At 45.3% G+C, this 18,452-nt stretch overlaps 1 protein-coding gene across 6 annotated transcripts in view; it reads right to left on the bottom strand.

Moving 5' to 3' along the window:
• The window catches only part of FAM20B (FAM20B, glycosaminoglycan xylosylkinase), a 45,262-nt gene continuing 27,294 nt past the window's right edge, over positions 485 to 18,452 (bottom strand). For 3 of the 6 annotated variants that reach the window (XM_013979902.2, XM_021063733.1, XM_013979903.2), the window contains exons 5-8: positions 9,940 to 10,111; positions 9,542 to 9,733; positions 7,763 to 7,822; positions 501 to 4,636 (exon numbers count right to left, since the gene is read on the bottom strand). In XM_013979902.2, coding sequence (XP_013835356.1) covers positions 4,405 to 4,636; positions 7,763 to 7,822; positions 9,542 to 9,733; positions 9,940 to 10,111 — 656 coding nt within the window. In that variant the 3' untranslated portion in view covers positions 501 to 4,404. Of the gene's footprint in view, positions 4,637 to 7,762; positions 7,823 to 9,541; positions 9,734 to 9,939; positions 10,112 to 18,452 lie in introns of all 6 variants that reach the window. The other 3 variants (XM_021063734.1, XM_003130339.5, XM_021063731.1) reach the window with 2 other exon arrangements.

Raw genomic sequence — 18,452 nt, 5'->3', positions numbered from 1 at the left:
GGTAGCAGCTGAGGCGTAGATTTGATCCTGGGCCCAGAGACTTCCACAGGCCTCGGATGCAGCTAAAAAATAAATAAATAAATAAAAGTTTAAAGTGTGGGTGTCCTTAAGAATTATAATCAGGCAACTGGTCTTTTCTTCAAGGCCTCTATGGTACTGTTCTGACAAGTGATTTGGGATTCATACTTCTTATCTCTCAAGAAGCTGCAAGAATGGAGTTAACTATGAAAATAAACAAAAAGCACTGAAGAATTATCCTTTTGAAAATCTTGGTTCAGTCACAACCTGACAGGGGCCTTTTGAAGACTAGTGAGAAGTGTAAATTCTGTCGATTCTGCCAGACAATCGCTGTGGACGTTTATGTGGATGCGGAAGGTGTAATCTTCTGCCCCCCAACGAACAGGAACTCGGAACTGAAAACAAGGGAAATATCCTGAACGGGGGATGGGGCGTGGGGTCGAGAATGAGAGGAAAAGATGATACATCAGTACTTACTAAAATCTTTATTCATTTTCTCTTTTCAGATTGGAAACCATAGAACACATTAGAAATTTGGGTGCATATCTGTCTCGTTGGGTGTCTTACCAAGCACAGCCTCTATTTGTGCAACAGCTCTGAGAGGAAGTCCTTGGCAGATCAAAACAGAGGGTAGCGGTTCCCACGCCTCCCTTGTGAGCAAATAAATTAACTTCCCAGTAAGTTATTCCCAGTTCCCCCCCAACCCCAACATCTTGTATTTGTGAGTTAATATCTCAGGTTCCTTAAAAACCTGCCGCAGTATAGTACCCGGCCCCTGCCTTTCCCCCCAGACTGGAGGAGCTGCAGGGAGGGCAGCTGGCCTCACGAAGCCGGCCAGGGGCGCCCCCTGCCCCAGGCCCTGGCTAGTGCGGGAGGGGTCTGCGGAACGGATGATCTCTGCGTCGCTTAGGTCCGCTCTCAAAAGAGAGAACCTGGTACTAGCTTCGAGTGCTTCAGCAACAGAAGTCAGTGTTTCCCTGTGTCAAAATAAATACATTTTTTCTTGCTAGAACACGTAGCCGACTATATACATACATATACCCTGACTCATGTTTCCTGAAGCCCAAGCTCACCAGACGACTCCTACAAAGACAGCGCACCGACAGAGGCTCTTCAGAGGTGTGGTCACGTACTGGTCAAACAGGAATACAGAGACCGTGGAGAAGGGAGGGTGCAGGACCATGGGGGATGGGAGAGGAAGGCCAAAAGCCTTTTTTCCTTTAATAAAAGGCAAGAAACGATGGGAGTTCCTTAGAACACATTGCCTGCCTTCAGGTGACACTGAAATTTTGCCATGTATAAGATTCATCTTTCCTGGAGTTCCCGTCGTGGCGCAGCAGAAATGAATCCAACCAGGAACCATGAGGTTGCAGGTTCAATCCCTGGCCCCACTCAGTGGGTTAAGGATCTGGTGTTGCCATGAGCTGCAGTGTAAATCACAGACGTGGCTCCAATCTGGCATTGCTGTGGCTGTGGCATAGGCCGGCAGCTACAGCTCCGATTAGACCCCTAGCCTGGGAACCTCCATATGCTGAGGGTGTGGCCCTAAGAAAAGACAAGAGACCAAAAAAAAAAAAAAAAAAAAAAGGAGATTCATCTTTCCTAAAATAGTATGTGATAGATGTACTTGAATCCTTCCATTTCCTTATTAAACTTCATTTGACACATTAATCCAGAGTGCACCTAGGGAGAAATGCCTTATTAATACATTACTGAGCAATATTCTCAGTAAATCAGATCCTGTCGATTAATCTGTCCTGCACAGGAAATTATTTACCAAGCCCATAGGAGAGCCTTGTATTAAAGAACAATTTTTAGAATGCCACCTCTATACACATACTCCCCAGATTCTGGGATAAATATATTTAAGAAGTGGGAGAAGGAGGGCAGGGAATGGCAGTCGGTTCTGATTTTCCCAGTCTTATAATATTCAAACGGATCCACGTCTGCCTTTAGGTGTTAGCCAGGCACATCCAACTTAGGACTGACCAAAAACTCTTCCAGCGCCCTGTTTGATTATAATAGTTCTCGATTCTAAAAGATAAACCACAAAGAGAACAGTGTTACAAAACTTTTAAAAGAGATATCTACTACCTCTTTTTTGAAACAGAATTTAGTGTTTGTGAATTTTAGGGCGATAAGCTTACGGTTGGTTTTCTCCAAGATCTGCCCACACGTACTTTTCCAGCTTAATCCCATCCTGACTGAGAGCATAAATTTTATATTCTAAGCATCAGGTCACACCACCCTAGTAGCATGAGTCTCCCTTTAATCACTACGGAGCCGAACACCTTTTAAGATCACGAATTTTAAACTAGGGAAAGAGAATGAAGGTATCCACTTTCTGCAATGTTTTGGGAAAAAAAGGATGAGACCTTTCCAAAGCAGCTTCCCCCCCTGCTTTTTTCCTTAGCAGAACATTCGGAATCAAGCTCCCAGATGGAGAACAGCTCTTACTCATTTCCCTGGGACACACTGAAGGGACCATGTGATTGAAAGAATTCAGTCAACTAGCATTCACCAAGGACAGCAGCGCCGACTTCCTTCCCGCTGTCCCTCCAGGCTCGCTGACGCTGCGAGGTGAGCACCAGCCAAGGTATTCTCAAGTTGAAATGTGACTCTCCCTGGATGCACACGGTAAGTGGCTTTAAAACTGGAATCAGTGTCTCCTTTTTAACACTATTGCACTGTTTCAGGCTAATACGTGTCTTCTTCAGTGCCTTTCTGAAAATCCCCCAGTCCATTTTGTGTACATGTCCAAAGGAACAAAGTATCAAGTACCCCCGCTTCATGGTACTTTAAAGTTCACACAGAGGACTCGGTTATCTTTCAATTTGAGAAAATTGGGGGATAAATTCTAAACTCCTTTTGAAAGGGTGGCTGCCTAAAACGGGTCTCGAATGGCTGGCAGTAAATTGGTTCCACCACACTGTTTAAGTCCTAGTCTCTGCTTGACTGAAGAACAAAACTGGGACAGGCGCCAGATAAGATGCAGGGGAGAAGCACTCAGCTCTGAGGACACACGAGTGAGCCCACCAGGCCTGCTCTCCTCTGCCCTATATTTTTGTGCAACTGCTTACAGGTCAAAATCGCTTTGCCAGCAGAACTCAACCTGTCTCAGCCACTTGAAGTTTGAAAGTGCTAACAGGAGATGGAAGAACAAAGCTACATCATGGGTTCAGAACTCTATAAACAAGATTAAGTGACAAAATCGGGGTTTGACATAAATCAAAATCTTAAGGCTCTTCCTCATAACCACCTAGATTTTAAGGCTCAGAAGGCTTAAAAATCTTTGTTTCCAGCCTTCCAAATGGCCCAGATCACAAGATAGGTCCAGCCACCAGCAGCATATGAACTAGTATCTATAGGAGCAAGCTGGCTTTTCTCACAAGAAGGGCACAAGTAAGACTGCCAATCTCTTGGGAATAGCAGCTTCAGTGACTGAACGCCTTGAAGACAGCAGAGGAACTTCATTTTAGAAACCGTGTGGCAGACATCACAGGCAAGCTCTTATGCAAGGTGTTACTTCACTCTGTCTTGTTCATTTGAAAAGGACTTGCCTGCTTTGGGTTGTAAATGTATGTTCTCTAGGGACGATTTTTTGGATTAATTTGGACACAACCTTGAGAATGCAGATCTTGCTTAGGTGTAAGTCATGCTTGCTTTTACATATGTTAAGAACTTAACTACAGGGGAACAGTTTTTTCATGAATTTAATCACCCCCCTGATTCTACTAAGTGGGTCTCTTTTCTTCTCTCTTCCAAGACTCATCAAAAGCATTACCACCTGCTCAAGTGAAAGCCTGAACCTCTTTCCTGCTTTTGTCCTTCCCTCTAATTCTATCTGAAAAACAGGGTCCCTCCAACAGAGCATGCTACTCTGGCTCCACAGATGCCGGGGGCTATTCGCTGCCAGTCCTCAGGAAGCAGTAAGATTCCCAGTTGGACTAGAGTCCTGGTAAAAAAGGACTCAAGAGATCACAAAGTGTTCTCTGAAGATCCCCAGATGTGGAGAGAGGACTCTAAGGATGAACTCGAAATACACACCCCAGAGGCAGCCCGGGCATTCACCTGTGCAAGCATCACACCTCTACCTGTCCCTTGGCATGAGAATTAAGACTGAGCAACTGTGCCGCCCACCGCTAGACCGGGCAAACGCTGAAGAAGTCGGAAGGTGGCGCGGCAGGTACAGGTCCATAGTCTGAAACTTGCAGCCTTTGCTTTAGCTTCTGCTATAGAAAAACACCAAAGAAATCCAGGGCCACCCTGTCCCCTATCATCAGAACGTGTTGCTGGCCATTTCCAATCCATCTCATGCCGCTGAGAACTGATTGTGCTGTTTCTCTATCTTTGTAAAAAGAAGTCTCACTTATTTTGTGTGGAGAGTCACAAGTGGGAGAGAGGCATCCTGTCCTCCACCAGCACCGTGTCCATCCCAAACTGGTCAGTGCACTGCTTCACGGTGGCCAGGACACTCAGGAGCCGCTGGTCCAACGCGTCCAGGTGCGGATCGGAGAGCACTGGGGAGATGGGGTCGTGGGCCATGGCAGATTTTAAGGCAGACTTCAGCACACCATTCTTCAGGGAGTTCAGTCTGTTCCAGGTAGAAACCCGAATGCTGGAAGAAAAAAGGGTTGGGACAGGTTACATAAAACCTCTCACCGGCCAACCTGGCCAACCGAGTTTAAAGCCTGCTTGGTAATGATTTTACCAATGAAAGAGGACCTTTTGTTTATCGTAGAAGAAAAGAACTTACTTCCTTGTGGGTGATATGCCATTTCTAGATATGTATTAAAGACTGACTCTGCACGAGGCAGGCAACCTGTTCCGCAACCGTTTGAAGATGAATCTTTGGATAAAGTATGGAAGAGATGGTCAAACACAGAGGCAGTGTGGTTTCACTATTCTAAAAAACTACTGGGAGATCGCGTTGTGGCTCAGTGGGTTAAGAACCTGACTAGTATCCATGAGGATGCAGGTTCAATCCCTGGCCTCACTCAGCGGGCTAAGGATCTGGTGTTGCCCTGAGCTGTGGTGTAGGTCACAGACACGGCTCAGACCCGGCATTGCTGCAGCTGCAGTGTAGGCCAGCACCTGTAGCTCCGAATCAACCCCTAGCCTGGGAACTTGCATAGGCTGCAGGTGCGGCCCCAAAAAGAAAAAAAAAAACTACTACAAGTGCCGAACATCAGAGTTCCCCATGTGACTAAGCTATCACTTGACTGCCTCTCAGCTCCGAATCCACTCTTCACACATGCCCTGTTAAAATGGACAGAAGTCCTTTAAGCATCTCTCCTCTTTACTTTCCCGGTAAAGGGCACTAGAGGGAGACTGCAGAAGGAAGGGGCTCTCCTGATGCGTCTGGCTGCTGCACGCTGGTCAGTGGTGTGTGAGGAGGTCACTAAACGAAGCTCTGCTCTGGCCACATTCCCAGAATGACGGGCCCTCTGTGATCTTGCTGCAGCGGCCTGGCTTGGTGATCACTTTCCAAAGGCCCTACTGATGTGGAAACCGCAAAGGCCACCCCCGTGCTGGTGCCCCAATTCCCCCTGCAAACCCACAAACCAGCCCTGCCTGCAGCCCAGGGGGTTTCGACAGAGCCGTGGCCCCCTCGGTAGCCATGACAGCAGCTGCTGACCGCCTGCACCGCCTGCACTCAGGAGGGCTGCTCAGCGCCTGCAAACTAGCATATTTCTCTGCTATCCACTGCGCTGACCTGCACTTCTGCGCTGAGGTCCAAACCCCAGGCTCCGGGTGCGGGGTCCCCTTCCAAGTCTGCCCTTCCTTGGGTACTCGCCCCTCAGCCCTAGTTTTCTTTCACAGTCACTATTCTATCAAAGTTTAATAGTTCTTTATATTCAACTTGCCTGTTTAACTCACCATGTCTACCTCCTGACTGGACCGGACTGATAGAAATGACTATTAATACTGGGAGTTCCCGTCGTGGCGCAGTGGTTAACGAATCCGACTAGGAACCATGAGGTTGCGGGTTCGATCCCTGGCCTCGCTCAGTGGGTTAACGATCCGGTGTTGCCGTGAGCTGTGGTGTAGGTTGCAGACACGGCTCGGATCCTGCGTTGCTGTGGCTCTGGCGCAGGCTGGCGGCTACAGCTCCGATTGGACCCCTAGCCTGGGAACCTCCACATGCCGCGGGAGCGGCCCAAGAAATGGCTAAAAAAAAGGAAAAAAAAAGAAAAGAAATGACTATTAATATCAAAACATCTTCCTTCACAGATACAGGTTTTTTTGTTTTGGGGGGTTTTTTGGAACTTTTAAGGGCCATACCCACAGCATATGGAAGTTGGGGTCGAACAGATACTAGTTGAGTTCGTTACCACTGAGCCACAATGGGAATTCCCAAATACAGGTTTTGATTGGATTGTATCATTGCTTCTCTGTATTACTGAAGATAATTAAGGGTTGCCTAGGTAAACACTTTCCTATAGAATACTGCTGTTATTAAAAAAAGAAAGGAGGAGTTCCCGTTGTGGTTCAGTGGTTAACAAGTCCGACTAGGAACCATGAGGTTGCGGGTTCAATCCCTGGCCTTGCTCAGTGGGTTAGGGATCTGGCACTGCTGTGAGCTGTGGTATAGATCGCAGATGCGGCTCGGATCCTGCGTTGCTGTGGCTCTGGTGTAGGCCAGCAGCTACAACTCAGATTAGACCCCTAGCCTGGGAACCCCCATATGCCATGGGTGCAGCCCTAGAAAAAGACAAGGAAAAAAAAAAAAAAAAAAAAAAAAAAAGGAGAGGTAAAATGGACCAGTTGCCAGATGGGGCAGCCTGTGTGGTCAGTGGGTCTCTGAAGCTGGCCAGTAGGAAGCGGGACTCCTGCACATGCATTTCTGTGCAGCCAAGCAAGGTGGTGCCAGTTGATTCTTGGCGTCATGCTTTAAAATCAGACCAGCAACGATGATCTGGTATGGAACAGGAGCTCCTCACAGGCCAGTCTTTATCTCCTTTTCTTGATTTACTTTTTAATTTCTTTGTTCTCTAATATATAACTCTTTTTTCTTTTTCTTTCCTTTCTTTCCCTCTCTCTCTCCCTCCCTCTCTCTCTCCCTCCCTCTCTCTCTCCCTCCCTCTCCCTCTCTCTCTGTCTTTCTTTTTTGTCTTTTTAGGGCCACACTCTCGGCATAGGGAGGTTCCCAGGCCAGGGGTCGAATTGGACCTGTAGCTGCCGGCCTATACCATGGCCACAGCCACGCCAGATCCGAGCCGAGTCTGCAACCTACACCACAGCTCACTGCAACGCCAGATCCTTAACCCACTGAGTGAGGCCAGGGATAGAACCTGTGTCCTCATGGATGCTAGTCAGATTCGTTCCTGCTGAGCCATGATGGGAACTCCTCTAATATTGACTCTTAAAAATAAATTACTAAATACCTATGGAGAAAGTTACGTATGGCAATCAGGGGCACAGATGGTATTAGATTTTTTTGGGGGGGTTAGGTGAAAACTATATTCTGGTAGGAAAACAAACATGGATATACATTATTGAATAAACTGAAAATTTCTCTTCATACAAAACTTGAAATGTATTCTGAGTTTTGGGCTACCTGCTGTGGAAACCTTCCCCCGATCCCCTACCTCTCAGAATTTCCAAGGGGCTCTGGGTTGGAAAAGCATAAGAAGCAGTGCTCAGGTATTAGGAACGTCTAAGACCAAGAAAACTGATGTGCTGCTACCTGGGCCTGGAAAGGAAGGCAATGCGGGCAAATCTATTTGAATGAGTAACTTACATGCAGCACTGGTACAGAGGTGCAAGAATGCTTCTCTCATCCAGCGAGGGGTTCCCAAAGCTGAAAATGAAATTAAAGCTTGGTGAATTAGGTGGAAGCGCCAGTTCCCCTCTTAGCATCAAAGCAAAAACAAACTCTTTAAGAAACCCAAATGTGATCCTAGATAATTTCATGCTCCCACAGCTCAAATCATTTAAATTAAAAATAAACAGGGCACGACCAATTAGACACAGGATTCCTAACAGCCTGTACTGCAGCACCAAACAACAGACATACTCATTTACAAGGATCCTTTCTCCTGCCAGGATACTGCAAGGTGCTGAAGCGTAACCATGGTAACACGGTGTGGCATCCACAGACCAAGGGAGGACCTGAAGACCCTCAAACCTGAGACGGTTTTAAGGGAGGGTAGAGAAATAAAGGCTGTCCATATTGGCCTCCCGCAGATAAGCACAAGGTCACTACCTGAGAAAAGGTCCTACTTGGTCTATGACAGAATTACCAATCAGGAAAGATTTAGATTATCCTGTTTCCTACAAGAAAGTATATGGTCAGATTCAACCAGAGGCTGAGAAAACAGTGATTCAAAGCAGATGTAAAAATGCTGCTGGCAGTAATTCAGACTCAGAAAAGGAGAACTGATTCTGGAAAAACTGCCAACCTTCTACTCTTTTCCTGGAAGCTCACCTTAATAGCTACAGGGTCTGGTAGCCCTCAGCAAAGTGCAGGCCCTCAAATAAAAAATGGCAAAGGCAATTATTTCAATGTGTATTTCCACACCACACGCGATCATTTTTACAAGGATAAAGATTTTTCAGTAACTGAAGATATAAATGAAAATGAAGTTACAGCACCGGCCACTACCTGCTTTGCTGGCAGAGGGACAGGCCGGGTGTGCTGGCCTCGTGCTTTCTGTAGCTGTCACCACCTTTCACGGAGCACAAGCATTAACGAGGCTCAGTGGGAGATGGTAGCCTCATTAGCAAGTGTTGCCTGAGCACTGTCTGCTGAGGACCCATGTCTCAGCCTATTCTTAGCAACCAACCTTAGCAGTAGTGACCTAGAGCTGGACAATTCTGGCTCCAAGGAAGTGTTCTAGTCAGCAAACATTTATTGTGTGTAACTAAACACGTGGCACTGACCCAGGTACCATGAAGCATGCAGAGCATGAACTGAAAATACAGTGTTTTCTCCAAACAGATCAGACCTAAATGAGGACATTCCATTTATTCAAAATTAATATAACTGTCTTATTCAAGATAAAAGCAACATCTTTATGTATAACCACTAAGCAACTGCTCTCCTTCCCATGAGAGCAAAAAGCCTGGACCTAGACTGCCATAAAAATAGCCAAAATAGCCTATCAAGTAAATGAATTTAAACTGCACGAACCTTTGGACAGAATAAACTTAACGATAACTAAATTTCATGTTCTGTTAACTCTCTATTTCTCAGGATTCTACACATCCTTGTTCAGAAAGAACGCTGTAAACAGAAGACCTTGGTTTCCAGTCGTCTACAAAGAGAATCACAGTGTCTTTAACTTCTTGGGAAGAAACCGACTTTTCCATTTTTTAACGTCCTCAGATCCCTGCGGGTGCAAGGAGTCTGAAGTGTGAACGAGCTGAAAGGATGGAAGCCAATGGCAAAGTCCCCAGGGGGGGAGCAGGAGGACTCCTTCTGTCACGTCTGTTCTGGAGGTTCCCAGGACACCCTAGAAGGTGTCCTTCTTGTCTACCCAAGACCCCTACCAGACCAGGAGAGCCCTGCTGGTCCTACCTTTTGGCATTATCGAGAAGGATGAGCATGCTCGCGCCTTCATCGTCTTGAAAACTCTCGTAGTGATGCCGGTCGGCGTTGCCAATCAGGTAATCAAAGACCGCCGTGTCAATGATGTCCAAGAGGCGCGGGCCAGAATCGTAAGGGGACGTTTTCTTCACCGCGTCGCAGTAGCTCTCATCATACTCCCACCTCGAGGCAAAGCAGCACCAGGTTGTTGACTGAGTGCCAGCACCGCAAGTGGCATAGTTTAAAACAGAGCGAGTCCCCGACTAGCAGCTTTCCCCCTGACTCCCACAGTCCTTTTTGGTCTTGGACTGAACCCCTGGCGCCTATACAGGGTGGGCACCTGACCAGGCACAGCAGAGAGTGAGGCAGTGGCTCACAGGAGCATTTACCTGGCCAGTTTGCCCTCTCGGTAAGTCCTGCCCCATGGGTGTCGGTGTTTCTGTAAAGGCCACACATCCGGGAGCCACAGTGTGACGGACCCCTCCATCGTGTCTCCATCGGCACAGGCTGGCTCTGTTTCTCGGCAATAGTAACACTTCCCGTAGAAACAAGTATTATTTCCTAAAGGAGAGAAGAGAACCAAATACATGTAGGGAAAAAGGGTGGCTCCAAATCCTCCCCAAACAACGTAGAAGACAGCAGCTCTCTGTGAAAACAAAGATCTTGAACTTACATCTTGAGTACTTATTCCTGTATAGGTAATAGAAGCACGCAGTGTAAAAAATTCAAAAGTTGCCCCTTCCCTGTGTCCTTTCTACCCACTTCCCCTCCCAGAAGTCAACCACTGTCACAAGGATCTTCCTGAACCCGTAAGTAAAGCAATGCTCCTGGCCACAACACCCAAGGAAGGGACACAGGACGTGGGCAGGACCAAGCCGTGGGCCAGGACTTTGGTTGCATGTGGGGTGACGAGTGGGGTCTAACAAATAAGTAAACACACTGAGATTCCTGGGAAACAAGTTTCTCATAGATGGAGAAGGGGGTTTTACATATAAAAAGGGAGACGGCCAGAGTAAATCCTACAGGGTTGAATTAGAATTGGAGATAATCGGTTTGAACTGATGGTTTTAATACACACAGAGATATAGGTAAAAGTACAAATGGAGTTCCCACTGTGGCAGAGTGGGTTAAGAATCTGACTGCAGTGGCTGTGATTGCTGCAGAGACTCAACCCCCAGCCTGGGGCAGTGGGTTAAAGGATCCGTCATTGCTGTAGCTGCGGCGTTGGTTGCAGGTGCGGCTCAAACTCAATCCCTGGCCTGGAACTTCTACATGCCGTGGCTGTGGCCATTAAAAAAAAAGTACTGAAGTTCCCATCGTGGCTCAGTGGCTAATGAACTCGACTAGCATCCATGAGGACAATGGTTCGATCCCTGGTCTCCACAGGGGGTTAAGGATCTAGTGTTGCTGTGAGCTGTGGTGCAGGTTGGAGATGAGGCTCGGATCTGGTGTTGCTGTGGCTGTGGTATAGACTGGAAACTACAGCTCTGATTCGACCCCTAACCTAGGAACCTCCATATGCCACAGGTTTGACCCTAAAAAGACAAGAACGACAAAAAGGTACAGATGTGTGTGTGTTATACACACACATTTCCTACTCTGCCCCTTTGGAAAACCTGGAAACAGTGATACTCAGGTAGTAAGAAGCACACCTGGCACTCACATTAGTAATTTCTAAATACCATTTTATTTTTTATTTATTTATTTTTTGCCTTTTTCTAGGGCTGCACCCACGGCATATGGAGGTTCCCAGGCTAGGGGTCGAATCGGAGCTGTAGCTGCCCACCTACACCACAGCCACAGCATCGCGGGATCCGAGCCGTGTCTGTGACCTACACCACAGCTCACGGCAATGCCAGATCCCTAACCCAATGAGCAAGGCCAGGGATCGAACCCGCAACCTCATGGTTCCTAGTCAGGTTCATTAACCACTGCGCCACAACGGGAACTCCCTAAATACCATTTTAATACTATATTAAAAGGAACCCAGGCTCCTTGGACAGACAGATGACCCTAGGGCAGGGGCAGGGAAAAGTATAAGATAAGCCCGCATTATACTGCTATGCCAACTGTAAGGAAGCCCACAGAGAAGGGTGGGGACATTCCAAATGGCACAAGCGAAGTTTTGTAGTGGTTCCCACTGGTCAAAACTGGGACAGTTTGAGCATTGACATAAATAATAATTGTAACGAACTTTAACTCTGATAAATTAAGGGTCTGAGTGTTTACAGTGATATAAATAAACAAGGAAATAAAAGTGGGGCTGGGTGAGGGAAGTTCTACTCTTCAATAGTATGGCAACAAGTCAGTCTAGAAAGAATGATTGATAGAATTAGCAGACCACCAACTGGCATCTATCACAGTAGTAACTGATTCAGGAAAGAAGTATCAATGAATGCTAAAACTGACGGGCAAGAGTTGATGAGGATAGAATATTTAGATAGTTCTGAGTATCTCCCCACAAGGTATTCGGTAATTACTTATTAGTAGGTATAAGGTACCAGAGAAACCCTGCAGACACCCACCATCTGAATCAAGTGGTAAGTGTACATCAGCAGTCATGGGACCAATAGCACCTGCCTCCTGATACGATGCACTGAGGAGTGGGTAACAGCACTTGGCTGGCCTTGCCACCCCAAATTTTCAATCATTAGGAAATATCAGACAAACCTAAATTAAGATATTCTAGAAAGTAACTGGCCTGCACTCTTGAAAAGTGTCAAGGTCTTGAAAAAATAAGAAGAGAAAGGAATTATTCCAGCATGATGGAGGCCAAAAAGACGTGACAGTTGAATGGAACTGAATACAATATCCAAGAGTGAATCCTGGATGTACACAAGACTGTACATGGAAAAGTGGCAAAATCTGAATGGGGTCTATGGATTAGAGAATGATAATGGATCAGTGTTAATCTCTTGATTTTGATGGCTGAGTGGTGTTGTGTACGAGAGAGTCCTGGCAGTTGGGATATATTCCCCACAGCCTTAAGGGAGCATATATTGCTGTAGTGGGTATTCATGTCTGCAACTTGTTCTCCAAATGATTCAGAAGTATTAATAACTGAGGGATCTGTGGATCATTTCTGCAACTTTTATGAAAATCTAAAATTTTAAAATAAAAAGTTAAGGTAAATAATGTTTTCCTTGCCCTCCATCTCTATGAAATAGATCTATAAAACGAGCTACTTTCCTACACTTAGAAAACCACACATAGTCTTTTATGTTCTTGCATACTGGTGTTTTTTTGTTTTTTTGTCTTTTTTTTTAAGGGCCGCACCAGAGGCATATGGAGGTTCCCAGGCTAGGGGTCTAATCAGAGCTACAGCTGATGGCCTACACCACAGCCACAGCAATGCCAGATCTGAGCCGAATCTGTGACCTAAACCACAGCTTATGGCAACGCCAGATCCTTAACCCACTGAGCGATGCCAAGGATCGAACCTGCATCCTCATGGATACCAGTTAAATTCTTTTTTTTTTTTTTTTTTTTTTTTTGTCTTTTTAGGGCCGCACCAGGGCATATGGAAGTTCCCAGGCTAGCGGATGAATCGGAACTGCAGCTGCTGGCCTACACCACAGCCACAGCAATGTAGGATCCGAGCTGTGTCTGTGACCTACACCATAGCCCACAGCAACACCATATCCTCAACCCACTGAGCGAGGCCAGGGATCAAACCCACGTTCTCATGGATACCAGTCAGGTTCTTAACCTGCTGAGTCACAACGGGAACTCCTTCTGTCTTTTTTTTTTCTCCATGGCCACACCTGTGGCAACTCCATATTCTTTAACCCATTGTGCTGGGCTGGGAATTGAAGCCACACCTCTGCAGCAACCCAAGCTGCTGCAGTCAGGTTCTTAACCTTCTATACCACTTGAGGAACTCCCAGACTCTTTAATAAATGCTATTGATACAAATGATAGCCATCTGGGAATAAAAAATGAACAATGGAGCCATACTTCATTCCACATACCAGAATAAATCCCAACTATAAAAAACTTAAATGTGAAAAATGAAACTATAAAAGTAATAAAAAACCAGAATTCTTTCATAATGCTGAGGTGGGCAAGGCTGGCTGGCTATGACTCAAAAACAGAAACTCTATCAGAAAAGATGGATCACTTACACTGAAACCAAATAAAAATTCTGTAAGTTAAAAAGTACTGAAGTTCCCGTCGTGGCTCAGTAGTTAACAAATCCAACTAGGAACCATGAGGTTGCCGGTTCGATCCCTGGCCGTGCTTAATGGGTTAAGGATCTGGCGTTGCCATGAGCTGTGGTGTAGGTCGCAGATGTGGCTCAGATCCCGAGTTGCTGTGGCGTAGGCTGGCAGCTACAGTTCCAATTGGACCCCTAGCCTGGGAACCTCCATATGCCGCGGGTGCAGCCCTAAAAAAGACAAAAAAAAAAAAAAAAAAAAAAAAAAATCACTAATAGAGATTACCATTGGGAGGAGGGAGAGGGAATGGATGGATGAGAGGAAAGCTTTTCTGTAGTCCTTTTGATGTTTTTTAAAAAATTGTGAGTTGTGGGGATGTATTATAGATTCAAAAAACATAAAAAACAAAACATAGCATTGCTTGGTATAGGAAACCCACTGCCTATGTGGCAAAATCCAAACTTTTGAGTTGGGTAAATAAGACCCTTTACAATTGAATGGAGTCTGGTGTAAGCGTGGGATTGAAGGTCGGGTTTCTGGGGTCAAAACAGACTATCATCATTACACTGCACGGCATGGGCGTGTAATTTCACCTCCCTCAGCTTCCTCTGTGAAACGGAGATAACACCGTCGGTCCTCCGCCATTGGGTTGTCAAGAGTGAAGGAGGTAATCCCCAGGAAAGCTCAGCACTGTGCCTGACACATTGTTGGAGACCAGTCAATGGCAGCTGCTGTGAATAATCTGGTTCCAATCTATCTTTCTAGATGTCAAGATCCTGTTTTTGTAGCCACGAACCTGAGGCTCTGAATCTCTCGCAATTTCCTGCACATGCCAAACTTTCAAAACTGGTCAAATCTCCATGCTCTCCTTGGGAGAAACGCCACCTGTGATAATAAAATCTCTACCTCCAGCCCACACTTCTCTCCTAAGCTGCAGACATTAGCTCCTAAATGATGAGTCAACATTTTCTCCTGGATATTCCTGTCAAGGTAAGATTCTGCAGCCAATTTCACTGTGTGTGTGGGTTTCCCCTCACGACTGAGCAATTCTTAAGACACCAGCTGGGTGTCCTGGGAGTCAACTTAATTCTGACACTCTCCACCCAGAGGTTCAGGGCCCAGACCCATAAGACTGTCTGTCATTTCAGATGCCAACTGCAAGTGCAGGTTGTCTCATGTGCTTCTGACAAACTGGCCATAAATCAGAGATTCCTACGAGTCCCTGCTGGGGTCTGATTAATTTACTAAGGTAAAGAATAGGAGTTCCCGTCGTGGCGCAGTGGTTAACGAATCCGATTAGGAACCATGAGGTTGCGGGTTTGATCCCTGCCCTTGCTCAGTGGGTTAACGATCCGGCGTTGCCGTGAGCTGTGGTGTAGGTTGCAGACGCGGCTCGGATCCCACGTTGCTGTGGCTCTGGTGTAGGCCGGTGGCTGCAGCTCCGATTCGACCCCTAGCCTGGGAACCTCCATATGCTGCAGGAGAGGCCCAAGAAATAGCAAAAAGACAAAAAAAGGTAACCTACTGAATGGGAGAAAATATTAGGAAATCATATATCTGCTAAGGGGTTAGTATCCAAAATATATAAAGGACTCATAAAATTCAATAGCAAACAAAAATCTAATTTAAAAAACAGGCAAGGAGTTCCCGTGGTGGCACAGCAGAAACTAATTTGACTGGTATCCATGAGGATGCAGGTTGGATCCCTGGCCTTGCTCAGTGGGTCAGGGATCTGGCATTGCTGTGAGGTGTGGTGTAGGTCACAGATGTGGCTTGGATCCCAAGTTGCTGTGGTTGTAGTGTAGGCTGGCAGCTGCAGCTCTGATGAGACACCTAGCCTGGGAACTTCCATATGTCGTAGGTGCAGCCCTAAAAAGCAAAAAAAAAAAAAAAAAAAAAAAAAAAAAAAAACAAAACCCAAAAAACAAAACAAAACAAGAAAATAGGCAGAAGATCTGAGTAGACATTCTTCCAAAGAAGACATGCAAGTGGCCAACAGGTACATGAAGAGGTGCTCCACATCACTAATCACGAAGGATGCAATCAAAACCACAGTGAGAGATCACTTCATACCTGCTAGAAGGGCCATCGTCAAAAAGACAGGAAATAACCAGTGCTGGTGAGAATGCGGAGAAAAGGGAACCCTTGTGCATGGTTGGTGGGAATCTAAGCTGGTGCAACCACTATGGAAAACAGAATGGAGGTTTCTCAAAAAATTAAATGCAGAACTACCATAGGATCTAGCAATTCTACTTCAGGGTATTTACCTGAAGAAAACAAAAACACTAATTCGATAAGATATCGATAAAATATCTGCACCCCCATGTTCAGTGCAGCATTACTTACAATATCGCATATGGAAACAACCAAAGTACGCCATCAATGGATGAATGGATAAAGAAAAAGAGGTGATATATCATGGAATATTATTCAATCATAAAAAGAATAAAATCTTGCCATCTGCAACAACACTGATGGCCCTTGAGGGCATTTTGCTAAGTGAAATAAGCCAGAGAAAGATAAATAATGTTAGGCTCTCACTTAAATGTGGTGTCTATAACAAAAACAAAATCAAGTTCACGGATACTGAGAACAGATCGGGGGCTGCCAGAGATGGGGCGACGGGGGTGGGGGGGGTAGGAGAAATGGGTGAAGGGAGTCAAAAGATCCAAACTTCCAGTTATAAAATAAAGGTCATCAGGATGCAGTGTCCAGCATGGCAACCACAGTAAATAAAACTGCGTTGCATGTCTCAAAGTTGCTAAGTGAACAGATCTCCAAAGTTCTCCTCACACACACAAATTCTGTACCTATATGTGGTGATGGTTGTTACCTAGACTTATTGTAGTGGTCATTTCAGGATATATACAAACATTAAATCATTACGCTGTACATCTGAAACTAAAATAACGTTGTATGTCAATTATCCCGCAAAAAACATTTGCTAGGGCGGCTCACAGGATTCAGGAAATCAGTTCACTCTTCAGATCACTGGTTTATTACATAGGATACCAACCCACAGCCAGATGAAGAGATACATAGGGCGAGGTCCCAAACAAAGGAGCTTCTGTCCTTGTGGAGTTTGGGGCCCCAGCATGGTGGCATGTGGCAATTTCTGGCTCACCAACTGGTAAGTTCCTTGAACCCTGTACGATTGGGATTTTTATAGAAGCTTCCCTTCCTCACAGGGGAATGATCAATTATTAACTCTATTTCTAGCCACTCTCCCCTCTCTGGAGAAAGGGCAAAGGTGTGGCGTTGAAAGTTCCAAGCTTCTAACTGTGGCTTGGTCATCCAGGAGCCTGCCCAGAGTCACCTGAAAAGATTAAGATATACTCCTAATGTTCTTAATACTTAAGAATTTACAAGGGTTTTAGGAGCTGTGTGTCAGGAACTGGAGGCAGAGACCAACATATCTATTTCTTATTATGTCACACAAGGAAACAAAATATCCAAAATTAAATGATTTTCCTCTGCTCCAACTCCCGAAGCCTGCTCCCTGTTCTGTACATTCCTAAAATAATAGCTTCCTTATCCACTTAGTCATCCAATCTAGAAACTGGGGAGTCATTCGTAATTTTTCCTCCCTCTCGACTGTCTCACCCAGTCCAAATGTTCACCAAATTCTTTCCGTTTTCTAATTCCTGAGTATCTCTTAAATCGTTCTTTACCCACCTTGTTTCAGTTCTGACTCACTGCATATGAATTTACCACAACAGCCCCCAAAGACTCATCTCATCTCAGCCCTTCCCAATTCATCCTCCATAAGGCTGCTACACTTAGTTTTCCGCAATACAAATCGGATCTTTCCGCATTCAAACTCTTTCAATGGCTTCCCGATGCCTACCCTACGGAGAAAGTCTACATGAGCTCAGCTACCCAGTCTCCTGCGCTTGGCATGGTCTTCTCTCATCTCTTGTCACTGTTGTCTCTGCTCTGTCCTCCACCTGGGATAACCCAGGGAACCTGTGGACTGGATGGAAACAAAACTACACTCTTATTTTCACTAATTTCTACCTTAAACTTAGCATTTCCTTTAAATATAATGGTAGGGAGGAAACTATAGTAGCAGCAATCATTACCTGTGACTTGAATCACCAGAAGAAATCAACAGATTTTTCATATCATATTAGCGTTGCTGCAGATATTACAAAGTATCATTTATATTCATAGTCTGAAATCATGGTAATTACTAGATCACTCTAAATCTTGTTATTTGATGCATTCAATAGCAAAGCAAGTGTTACTTTATCACAAATTTGCTTTCTGTAATTTTAAGTGAAAAATCTAACATCGGTTTTATTCATAAGTCTATGTATTTTGTGTATTTAAAAACATTATTTTGAGAAAGAATCCAGAAGCTTCTCTAGACTGCCAAAGTAGTGTCTTGCACAAAAAAGAGTCCTTTTACAAATCTAGGATATTCTTTCCCACTGTATTTTCCGGCAGGGTTGCTATTCTCTCTTTAAGACTTGGTTGAAATTATCACCTTAGCCCTAATTTCTAGACCCTCTCCTCCTCCTCTCCACATGCCCACAGGCCCTCTGTTCACATCTGATTCCTCAATTAGACAAAGCTCCTTGAAAGCAGGAAGGTGTCATTCGTTTTTGTATAGTTAACACCTAGTTCAGAGCCTGCCATCGAAAGGAAATAAAATTTTGTTCAATGAATAAACAAATATAAAAGGATATCAGCAGATCAACTATTTTAGAGTCTTAAAATCTACGTTTGCATCTTGGCTAACA

The sequence above is a fragment of the Sus scrofa genome, chromosome 9 (genome assembly GCF_000003025.6).
Source record: "Sus scrofa isolate TJ Tabasco breed Duroc chromosome 9, Sscrofa11.1, whole genome shotgun sequence".
Classification (NCBI taxonomy): domain Eukaryota; kingdom Metazoa; phylum Chordata; class Mammalia; order Artiodactyla; family Suidae; genus Sus; species Sus scrofa.
Note: the sequence above shows the minus strand (reverse complement) of the source record. Positions and strands in the feature narration are given on the sequence as shown.